We start from the raw sequence: 12,683 nt of genomic DNA on the forward strand, positions 1-12,683 counted from the left end.
AATTGAATTGGTATTTGTATCCATTTTTCAATATTGTGAAGAAAGAAAATCTCCCTGATCTAGAAGGAGAGGCCTGGATGTAGTTTGCAGTGGACCACAAATGAACTAGGATAAAAATCATTTTTGTACTGTTCTTTCTCTCTTTATCATCTTTATGTTTCTTGCCATTATAAATTGAATCTGTAATTGAAAAATTGGATATTTGTTTACTGCCATATACTTAATAATTGTGCGTAAAAATATATGTATTATATATGTTCAATTTTGTTTTAATTCCTTTGAAATTTGTCTGTCTAGTCATTATGTTCTGTGTAATAGTTAATCGATTAAACCCTGTTGTTAATCGATTAACTAGACTATTTTCCAGCAGTTGGGTTTTGGTTCAAGAAGCGATGATTGTTAACCGCTACATCTATTCAACCCCCTTCTAGGTGTTCCTAGACCACTGATACCTAACATCCTCTTCATCCAAACAACTTGACTACCACAGCCAGCTGCTGCCACAAATTCTGCTTATGTGGTTGAAAGTGTAACTATAGGTTGCTTTCTTGAAGACCAAGCAACAGCTCTAGATATGAACATAAAAACATACCGTCAAGTACTCTTTCTATCTTGAACATCTCCTGCATAGTCACCATTTGTATACCCAACTAGACCTTCATGTGCCTCGTTCTGTAGAAAATTCCAAGTCTTATAGTAAATTTCAAGTACCATAGTATCCTTTTGGCTACCATCAGATGCAATTCAGTTGGCTTAGACATGTACCTGCTGATCAAACTCACTACAAACATTAAATCTAGTCTAGCAGCGATTAGGTACATGAGACAACAAACCATCTACTTGAATAAACTATCATCAATATGAACTATATTTTCATCTTTGAAAAGCTTACCACCTAGAACAATTGGGATAAGAACTGAGTTGATGTTATCCATCTTAAACCTCTTCAAGACCTCTAAAGCATATTTCTTCTAACAAATAATGTGTGCTCACTATAGCACTTCTCGATTGAGTTCTCCATGTAAAAAAGCAGATTTGACATCAAGTTAGTAGAGAGTCCACCACTTTTCTGTTGTTAGAGCCACAACCATTCTTATTGTGTCCATTATTGCAAATGGTGCAAATACATTGGTGTAGTCTATCCCTTGTTGTTGCGCATACCCTTTTACCACTAATCGAGCCTTCAATTTATTTACTTCACCATTTTATTTGAGTTTAGTTTTATAAACCCACTTTACTCCAATCTTTTTTGCACCATTAGGAATATCAGTAAGGTCCCATGTGTTATTTCTTTCAATAGCTTGCATCTCCATGTCCATAGTTGTCCTCCATTTGTTATCTTGGACTGCATCTTCAAAATACACTGGATCTATTGAATGAAATAGAGTTTAATTGACATTTGCCTCATCCTCCTCTGAAAGTCCTTCCCTAGTTACATAATCATCCATCCAGCTAGGAGGCCTTCTATTTCTTCCTTCATTTTCCTCATTTTGAGTACTACCAATGGATTCAATGATTTCTTCTTCTTCTTCATTTGCGATTTCATCACTCTCACCAATTGTTGTTTTATTATCATTTCATTCTAAATAAATTCTTATTTGCTCTCCATAACTCTTATCACAGCTCTAGGATTTATCTTCCTAAAACACTACATCCCTGCTAACCACAATTTTCCTTCCAACATGATCATAGAGATTGTATGCCTTAGACTTTTCACTTATTCCCAACAACACATAAGCAAGTTCTTTTGCATCTAGTTTCTTTCTTCTTGTGTGTGGAACATGCACATGTGTCATACATCTAAAAATTCTGAAATACTCAACCGAAGGCTTGTTCACAACCAAAGTAGGACTCTTATTCAACACATGTACTCTCCAATTTACTCCCTTTGGTCAAAAAAATCTTTGGCATCTTTATTACAGCGAGCATACATCGAACCATCTTCATCATTGTTCGATTCTTTCGTTCCGCTACCCCATTTTGTTGTGGGGTACATGTTGCAGTCAGTTGCATATTAATGTCATGTTATGTATAGAACTCGTTAAACTCGAGTGATATGAACTTCCCTTCATGATTTGTTCTCAAACATTTAATATATCCTCCTACTTCTTTCTCTACACAACTCTTAATTTTTTTAAATATGCTTAATGTTTCATATTTTTCTCCAAAAAATAAACTCATGTTTTCCTAGTCAGATCATCAACAAAGCATGCAACATACCATTTTCTGTGGCCCTCTAATTGCTTATCTTTGGAAGTTGGAGATATGGGGCTGCAAAGATCTGCATGAACAAGTTGGAGTTTTTCTGTGGCCCTCCAATTGCTTAACTTTGGAATTGGATCTTTGTGTTGTTTTCCGATCATACAGTTTGTACACAATGTTATTGGGGAACTGAATTGAGGTAATCCATGCACGATCTTTTTAAGTAGAAGAGTTCCCATAGATGTGTCATATCTTGTGTGGGAGTGTATAAGCAAGCTGATTTTTGTGGTAGTGACTTTGCTAACAATATAAACATTTGATTCGTTGACATCTCAGTTTGTATAATAAGCTTTTTCTCTGGATGATATAGCTTGAGCCTTCCATTTTGAATGAGAATTGTCAACCTTTTTTCTTGTAGTTGAACAAATGCTCAACAATTTGCTTTTTAGTTCAGACACAAAGTATACTTTGATTCTCACATAACCTTTTCCCAACACATTCATCTTTGTGTTGTTCCCCAAAGATACCTTTTACCTGAAATTCTCATCCAAATCAACAAACAAGCTCTTGTCACCACACATGTGATTGATGCATCCAGAATCCAAATACCATATATCTTCTCTTTGACCACTATTCATCTCCACCTGTGACATGACAAACATCTTTCTTCTTTTGTTACTTCAGCAAAGTTGGTTTCCCTTCTCCAACTTGGACATTCAGATTGGTAGTGTCCAAGCTTGTGACACTTAAAGCATTCTACCATTGTTTTGTTGGGACACTTCAGCAAAGTTGGTTTCCCTTCTCTTCCTCTGCCTCGGTATGAACCTTGACCACAACCTCTTGAACCAAATTTATTTTCATGATTGATCTTCAACACTTGTTCTTCTTCTACTTGATGCTGAAATTTTTGCTCATGTACTATTAATGAACTTTGTAGCTCATCAATGGAGAGTTGATCAATGTCTTTGGACTCCTCAATCAAGCAAACAACATAATTAAACTTCTCACTCAGTGATCTCAAAATTTTCTCCAATACTATAGTGTCTTTCATCTGCTCCCTATATATTCTCATCTTGTTAGCTATTGTCAATACTCTTAAAAAGTACTTTGAAACGCCTTCTCCAGTTTTCATCTCTAGAGTTTCAAACTCTCTGCGAAGAGCTTGTAAGTGTGATCCCTTCACTCTAGCATTCCCTTCAAACTTATTCTTCATGGACTCCCAAATCTGTTTGGAAGTATCCTTCACAAGGATGGTCTCCACTATTGTCCTATTAATAGCCTGTAATAGAAAGTTTTTGAGTTTCATGTCTTTCAGCTTTACTTCTTCTAACTTCTTACGTTGTACTTCACTCTGCACTAATCCATTTATTGACTCCTCATAACCAGTATCCACCAGGCCCCAAAGTTCCTTGGAGTTTAGGAAATTTTCCATCAACATGCTCCAATGGTGATAGTGACTAGTAAAGCGTGGAATGGCTAGCTGCACAAAACTCCATTCAGTTGTCATTTTGTTACTGCATAAATGTCAAAGGCAACTGATGTGTTTTATCCTTGCTCTGATACCAAAATGTTAAAACTGAATTGTAGAGCAAAGTGTGTTCTTTATTGAATAAACTTAGGCTTTTAAATAGCCTTTGCAACTTAACAGAAAAGAGGGAAAATAGCTCACATTAAGACAAACAAAATAAATATCCTAAAGAATAGGACTTATTCAGGTGCATTTCTAAATTGAATCCCTAAACTTTCTCTTCACACCATTCATATATAAACTATTATTAATTCTCAAATAAAAGTAATACAAATCAATGATAGATAATGTACTAATAGTGCAAAAAACATTACATATTGTTCCACATATTATTTTTACACGCAACGTGTTTTCATTAGTTACCTAACTTATAAGATGGCAAGTTGTTCCACATTTGTTTATTAGTATAAAGTAATAGGAAATGGGTTTTTATATTGGTGTTTTTCATTATTCATATTAATGAATAACAAATGATATAGAAAGTGTGTATAAATCTATATTAATATTGAATAAATATTATACTTATATAATAAAAGTAGTGGAATACTAACCATTTTAATTATGAAATAAAAGGATAAATATTTTATTAGGAAATAATGTATTTAACAAATTTAAAAATAATATATAAACTAGGTTACATCTTATGTGATTGTCTATCATGCTTGAGTAGTGGACCTACCTATTGAAAATGATGACAATGACAAGACATGATCAAATTTGCATTTATGAAGCTGGAAATGACTCTTACATGTCATAGGACTAACCATGTCACTTAAGCATTGCATGCTCTCCTTATCAACACGACATGAGTAAGTTAATTCTACAACAATAGTAGTATGAACAAAGGTAAACTAAGAAGGATTGTCATGATTTGAGCATATTCTAAGTTTGAATGAAGATAAAGTAGAGCTACCTATCATAATTAAAACATCTATATTGGAATATTATTTACTCTACCTCTATAAATAGAGAGAACCACTTATAAGGGAGATTTATTCACTCTTATACACTTGCAATGTACTTTCTCTCTATAGTAGACACTTATACTAACTTCAGAATTGTAGTCCTTTAGGTACTCATCCAAAGGAGTCCAAAATAATTCATAGCTGATTTTCATTTCACCATAGGAGATATTCAGATTTTGACCGACCACTCACACACTAAACAAGAAACTCTTTTGTTGAAAATCTATTTTTACTTTTTTAATAAGACATTTATTAATATCACTTTAAGGTTTTGTTTAAGAAAAAATGATACTATTCATGTAATATTTCTCAAAGATGAAATAAGGATGGCAATGAATACAGGCAGATATGAGTAGTGTTTTCCCATTTCCCAACATACAATATTTGCAGGTACCCATGTAGATAACATGTATTTGTGGATACCCAACGAGTAATATTACATGAATAATATGATATTTATATGATAAATTTATAATTATAATTAAATAAATGTAATTTATTATAAAATATATGATATACAATTTTAAAATAATAATAAATATATATATTTAATTACAAACTAAATTTATAAATTTGTGAATACTCACATAGTGAATACTCACATAGTGAATATCATAAAACTCATTATCACTTATAAGTAATATTTACTGTTTAAGGGTTTCAATGTAGGAGAAATAAATACTGTTACCAAATACCAAGATGCAAACTAAAGAGAAAATGTGTTCATTATCAGCACTATTAATTAATTAATTGAACACTACATCTTATCAACATATCTGATATACTTAAAAAGATACATATTCTATTTCTACCATTAAAATTAACTTAAAAAATATAATAATATTTTCATAATAAATTTATAATTCACAATTATTAAATTTTATGTAAGAAAAAGATATAGATGGAGAACTATAGTAATGTTCAACAAAAAAATAATAAACATGAATGTTAAGCAATATTGTATGGTATAAAATAATAAAAGTGTGACTCTCCTATTTTTTTCTTATATTTATCGGATGAAGGAAAGAGCGTTTGCATTTCCCTAGCTACAGCAGCAATTTTATTTGACCATACCTCCTTCTCTGCCACCTTTCTTGACAAAGTCAAAAACATCAATTTCACAACAATTAAGATGCCATAAACTCTTTTAACAAACCTTTATTCCGAGTATATCTTATATCAACAATGTAAGTCATTCTATATGTCTATATATATTTTAGATTTTACACGTCAAAATAATATTTAATAATTAAAATTTTAATTTAAATAAATTTTTTCAACGAATCACAATTATGGACAGCAAATATGTTACCACATTTCTTCAACAACCACAATTCATTGTATAAATACAAATGTAATGATCCAGTTCCAACATTTTTTATCTCAGGCAATAATCATCATGGAGAAGAAACAGCCCAAGCTGAAGAACAAGATCTTGAGTATACTACCAAAAGCAGCAGCTGCAGTCAGTGTCACATTTCAAAACTCTCCATTCAGCCCACGCAGGGATCACAAATTAAGATCAGATCACAACGCAACAAAGTGGCACAAGGGTGCCAAGGGATTTTCTGGCCCTATGATCCCAGAAGAAGCTAGAAGAAAACCAAAGGATGGTGGTGTAGAAACTCAAGAACCCACTTCACCAAAAATTTCATGCATAGGACAGATCAAGCAAAAGAAGAAACAGATACATAAAGCTAAGGCCAAGACCATGTCACTGCCAACACCAGACAGCATCAGAAGTCATGTTTCTGGCGCTGAGGATGTTGACAGTGAACAAGTTTCAGAGGATGTTGTTAAGAAAAAACATTCTCCAAACAAGTTTCAGAGGATGTTTTTTCATGCGGCGAAGCCGAAAACTGGATCGAGAAAGAAATTACCACCTGAGTCTTCCGTAATTGGTAAAAAGACTTATTTCAATAAGGACGTGGGTTCGGATAGAGCACCACCGATGGGTGATATGAGGAGATTTGCAAGTGGGCGTGAAACCTTTGCTAATTTCGATTGGAGGGCTCAGAATACGGCTGAAGAAATGGACCAACGAGATTGCTTTACAGATGTAGAAGAAGATGAGAATGAAGTAATAATCCCTTTCTCTGCACCTATTTTGGTTAGTGGCGGTAGCGGAAGATACAGTGACCTTAATTTGCAGCCAAGGAAAGAAATTAATATATGGAAGAGAAGAACTATGGAACCACCTAGGCCTCTTCAGTTGAAGCCAGTGCTTACAGCAAAGTGATTATTCTTCTTCATTAAGTAAAACTTTAGCCTTGTTATTTTAATTTGTTTATAAAGTTTATTTGTTTTTATCTCTTTGGACAATCTTGATGTGCAGAATTAAACATAATATTACAAGCAAATATTGTTCTTGCAGACTAGACTTGGTGGGCATGTTTTATTATTATTATTATTTTGGGTACAAATTTTATTATTGGTTTTTTCTTATTAAGCGATGATGATCAATTAATCATGTGATGACGATGTATGATCCAATTGTTATTGAATAAAATAAGATTGGTATATGTTAGGCTGGAAGTTTTCAAATTAATTCGTAAAATAAGAATTAGAATAAAATAATGATTTTTCTTGGTCAAATTAAGAACCCCTTGGGACCTATTAGTGGTTGCTTGAAAGGAAGTGCTTATTTAGGGAATGATCCAAGATGGCATCGTAATAATGAATTTGGTCAAGGTAGCTTTCCAATTTGAAAGTAACAACTACCAAGAAGGAATATACATCTTTCCAATGATGGACAATCAACTTGTTGTTTTTACACTTACAATAAAAAAAATAAAAGTATCATATATAAAAATGTTATATTTTTATTTTTTCATGTTGTTTTTTTATTTCTGGATTACTAACTCAACAAGAATGGACTAGATTAGACTAGTAAGCAGAGCCACATAGACTTGTACCACTTTTTTATTAGGTAAGCTGCGTGGTTAGGTGAAATATTCTCAAAACAGTTATTCAATTCTATTATTGTGAGTAAAGTTCGCAAAGGTTGCTGTCCACTTTTGAACAATTTGATCTCGATCTGTGCATCTTAGTCAAAGAGAATTATTAGTATGGAATATTTTTAAATTAAGATTGATTTTAAATTAAGATTGATTTCAAACTAAATTTTTAAATAACTTTGTTGTTTCTGCAATTTATTGTGATCCTAGCTCACCATTCGGATACTAATAAATTTGAACCGAACATGTTGTATTGGCAACTAGGGTTGCTCTGTCTGTCATATCCATATCCATGCAATGTCCATTTAAATTAAGGTGGATATGGGTATGTCCGTTTTTAAATAGGATATGAAATATTATGTCATGTCCGTCTTAAATATGGATATGGTGGGCTTGCGGGCCACCCTAAACAAAACAATAAAAAATATATCCGATTTTATATACACTTCTTACAAAATAAACGATATATATTTTGCATACAAGAATGTAAATATAATTATCAAAATAAACAACCAACAATATATAAAAAATATAAAAGCATATATATAATACAAAATACAAAGGAATAATATATATATAACATATAAAATACAAATGCATATACATAATAAAAAAGGATAATATTTTCTTATATTTGATATACAAATGCACAGTGTTGTTAAAACCGTACCGGTTATCAAACCGGTCAGGGTACTGGTATAGTGATACAGTGATTCAACCAGTGGTTCAGTAATTAAACCGCATGCCGGTTAAACCGGACATACTTACTTATGTTTATATATATATATAAACCTATAACAAAAAATTTTCAAATAGGTATATACTCAAATTTATCATCCATATTTATAATATGCTCAAAATTCACATAAATAAACAACTTTAAGTCTTTAACAAATTCAAAGTCTAAATTAAAAAACATATATCAATCCAAAAGTATCACTTAACAACCACAAAATATAAATAAATGACATAACTTCACAACTCACTCTATAAAACAAATAAATTTAGAGTTTTAACATTTAATATCAAGGAGTCAAAATTATCTTATATGAATATTATATTTTTCTACCAAATCCTATCTTCAGACAGTACTCCAAGATTACACAAATGCACTGAGATTACACACGAATGTTATGAACCAAAATATGTAATCTAAATATGCTTTGGAAGCATGTGCCTTGAAGTGTTGAAGAAGAGTTGCAAAGATGGGTCTCCTTGTAATGGGTTTTAAATTAAAAAAATATATGTGTATAAACCAACCGGTTTAGTAAAATACCGGCCGTTCACCGGTTTTGACCGATTTTTGACCGGTTTTGATACTTGGCCGGTTCAACACCTGTACCGTACCGGTTAGGGGCTCGGTTCACCGGTTTTCCGGTTGAACCGGCCGGTACGGTACGGTTTTTATAACTATGCAAATGCATATATAACAAATGGAACAACATTTTTTCACATTTGACAAAATAGATATACATTTGCATACATGTTAAACGCTTTATCTAATAATGTCTGCGGGGTGCCTGTTTCACCTGTTGGAAATGCCCGCTGGCAAAGAGGGCATAATGGGCGGGTGTTTTAGGGCGGATGAACATATTTTTCATGCTCTACTCGTCCAATAAGTGCGGACAGGCATGCCCCATAGGCTTTGCCCAAATTGTCAATGATAACTGCATGTGGTGGAACCGTGGAAAGAATCATGGGTGATGCCATGTTCCACTACTATTAATTAGTTACCAAGAAGAATCTTAACGTGGTCTAATGGTGAGAGTGAATAATTTAAGGAATTGAACATATGAGGTTGTAGGTTCAATTCTCACCTATAATAAATTTGAAAAATAAAATAAAATAAGAGTTATAAGATGGTTTGACGATTAGAATGAACAAGGTTGATGATTTGAGTATCACCCATAATAAATAATAACATTTACTAATGGAATAAAAAAAGTAGTTACCTTATAGGTCTTTTTGCATATACTGATTTTTAGGGGAGCACATCTGATGTACAACAAAAATATATCATCCAATGTGTTATTGCATGTGATTGGTTGAAAAATATATTTAAGTTAAAAAATTAATAATTAAGTATTTTTTGACCAATCATAAATAATGATAGATGAAATGATACATTTTTTGGACAGAAGATGTCCACCTAATTTTAAGATGTTTAATAAGGGAGCTCTTCCTCTTAATCAACCATGTATGTCAAATCCTAGACCTTGTTGGTGGTAACGGATCAGTCTAGATCATGAGCTAGTCTTAAGACTTATGAATCTGGTCTTCTTGGGTTGGTCGATCCATTAGATCTTTGGAGGCAAATTTACTAAGATAGTATAATTTGACAAAAAATTTACCATACTAGTGTAACTTTTGTACTTATTACAAAAGAGGTGTAACTTTATATAAATCGGCAACCACATAGCCGTTTCTCCTTTTTTTCCTGCCATACACACATAAATCGGCAACAACACAAGAAGTTTTTTATTTTACAATATTTCCCCAAAATCGTCTCCCTTATGGGAGTTTTAGTTTTTTTTTCCACTCTCTCTCCAAAATCGTCAACTAGGTTGGAGTTTCATATATATTTTTTTCTTATTTGTCCTTCTCTCATAAATCGGCAATAGAGTAGGAGTTTTTGCCATTCAATTTGTTTTAGCTTGCCCTTATCAACTGTAGTATATTTAGTTGTTAAATTTTGCCATTCATTTGAGAATTATTGAGAAGCCACAATAAATGCTATTAGAGAATTTCATATTCAAAATCCATTTGATTATGTTATTGATGAGTCTAGACCAGATAGATATGTTGGTAAATGTACACATTATGGTGTCGGATGTGAGTGACAAATTCGCGCTTCTTTTAACATTAAGTGTGACATATGGGAGATTAAGAAAATTAATGAAACACACAGTTGTGTATCTATGTTGGTTTCCCAAGATCATAGCAAATTAAATTCATCATTTATTTGAGACCTTGTTTTTAATTTGGTAAATGCGGATCTGAGTATACCAGTTGAGGTACTAGTTAAGGAGGTTGTTAGTCATTTTGGTTATATAGTGACATATAGAAAGGCTTGAACTGCAAAACAAATGGCATTGTCCAAAATTTATGGTGATTCAGAAGGATCATACAATGAGTTACCACATTGGATGAATGTTGTAAATATTTCTCTTCCAGTACAATTGTGAAATATCAAGCACGTCACCAAGTGATAAGAAAAAAGAATTGAATGGCAAAATTTAAAAACTAAATATACTACAGTTGATAAGGGCAAGCTAAAAAAATTGAATGGCAAAAACTCCTATTCTACTGCCGATTTATGAGAGAAGGAAAAGGAAGGAAAAATATAAATGAAACTCCAACCTAATAAACGATTTTGGAGAGAGGGTGGAAAAAAAACTAAAAACTCCCATAAGGGAGATGATTTTGAGAAATATTGTAAAATAAAAAATCTCTTGTGTTGTTGCCGATTTATGTGTGTACGGCAGGAAAAAGAAAGGAGAAACGGCTATGTGGTTGTCGATTTATATAAAGTTACATATCTTTTGTAATAAGTACAAAAGTTACACTAGTATGATAAATTTTTAGTCAAACTATACTACTTCTGGTGGCCTATCTAATACACTTTTAAACTTATAGACGGTGACACCTTGCTCCATCAAACTAGAATTGTGTTTTTTAATGTATATGTTTTCATTCAATAATATTGTCTTGTGGAAATGAGATGAATTAGGATTTTAATTCAAGAATATTGAATTGTATATTTGTATGCAGCAAAGATTACAGTTTGAGTTGTACAAAAATACCAAAATAAAGATGTCACATTATATTTCCTAGGGCAGAGACATTATTGTTCCGTTTGAAAGAAAAACATTCCTTCATTTAAAGCAAACACAATCCAATTTGAGTATATAATTTGAACTTTGGTTGTATAATTTCGGTGCTATTTGCAATCTCCAAAACTTATATACAAACCAAGCGTTGGTCTAGTGGTCTAAGGCCTACTGGATGCCCAAAGTCGATGGTTTTATTCCTGTGAGTGACACTTGTTAGGAGGAGCAGCCATAAATCCCGAAATTGATTAGTCTCTTACCCAAAAAGGTGAGAGATAATAGTACCAAAAACAAAATATTCAAAACTTATATTCACATAACATATAAATCAATCTTATTTGTTTTTCCATTTTATAAAGTATGACTGGTCCCAAAAGTGATATAAATAGATATATCAAAATGTCAATAACCTCACCTATGAGGTTTTGAAGTAATAATGCATACTAAAAAAATAGTTACAATAAGTTGTCACAGCCACATTGAGTGCATTGGTTAGTCTATTTTATGTTCCACGTGAATCATCTAAGATCAAGAAATTTACAAAAGTACTCTTAATGGAGTGCGACTAAAATATAAACATTTAATTACGTGTTTGTTATCTAGCCGTGCAGGACAAAAAATTGAAAGATATTTCAGATTACATAATTAGGTTGTACCGACACCATATATAATACATAATTAATTATAAATATATATTATAAATAAATGTATGATTACAGATTAATTAATATGTCCAATTATGTCTTATTGATTTTCTTATCGGAATGAAGTAGAACATTGGAGTATTGTTTCTTCAAAAAAATTAATTTTAAGTAAATAGTCATATTATCTTTTTGATTTATTCCAGGTTAACCCAATTTAACGGAGTCTAAAAATTTTATTGCGAAAATGTTGAGAAATCGTAAAATGAATATTATGATGATTTCTCATAGAATTGAAATGATACAAGAGAGTGTTGTTTATATACAATGTCTTGTGAAGCAAACAATGCAACTAACCTAACTAACTCTCTAAGAAGCTAATAAACACATGTTGTAAAACAATTCAACATGTATTAAATGTGTAAAGCATGTAAAATATGCCAATTACAATAATTGTTCAACCAATGCTTTACTTGATTTTATAACCAGCTAATCGATTAACAGTTGTGTTAATTGATTAACAATTACCCAGTTAATCGATTAATTGTTATTGCTGCTGT

At 32.0% G+C, this 12,683-nt stretch overlaps 2 protein-coding genes across 2 annotated transcripts; one reads left to right on the top strand and one right to left on the bottom strand.

The window, feature by feature from the left end:
• Positions 1 to 2,736: 2,736 nt before the first annotated feature.
• On the bottom strand, positions 2,737 to 3,709 carry LOC109337494 (the record flags this gene model as incomplete). The annotated part of the gene is made up of 2 exons (XM_019574472.1): positions 2,963 to 3,709; positions 2,737 to 2,846 (listed from the first exon to the last, which is right to left on the bottom strand). Coding segments are annotated over exons 1-2 (857 nt in total), but the record flags the coding sequence as incomplete, so codon positions are not given.
• A 2,310-nt stretch (positions 3,710 to 6,019) lies between these two features.
• On the top strand, positions 6,020 to 7,073 carry LOC109337493 (uncharacterized protein At1g76070-like). Its single transcript, XM_019574471.1, has one exon. It carries the CDS (start codon positions 6,053 to 6,055, stop codon positions 6,932 to 6,934), a length of 882 nt encoding a protein of 293 aa, XP_019430016.1. The 5' UTR covers positions 6,020 to 6,052; the 3' UTR covers positions 6,935 to 7,073.
• Positions 7,074 to 12,683: the final 5,610 nt, after the last annotated feature.

Source organism: Lupinus angustifolius, unplaced genomic scaffold, assembly GCF_001865875.1.
Source record: "Lupinus angustifolius cultivar Tanjil unplaced genomic scaffold, LupAngTanjil_v1.0 Scaffold_7_8, whole genome shotgun sequence".
Classification (NCBI taxonomy): Eukaryota; Viridiplantae; Streptophyta; class Magnoliopsida; order Fabales; family Fabaceae; genus Lupinus; species Lupinus angustifolius.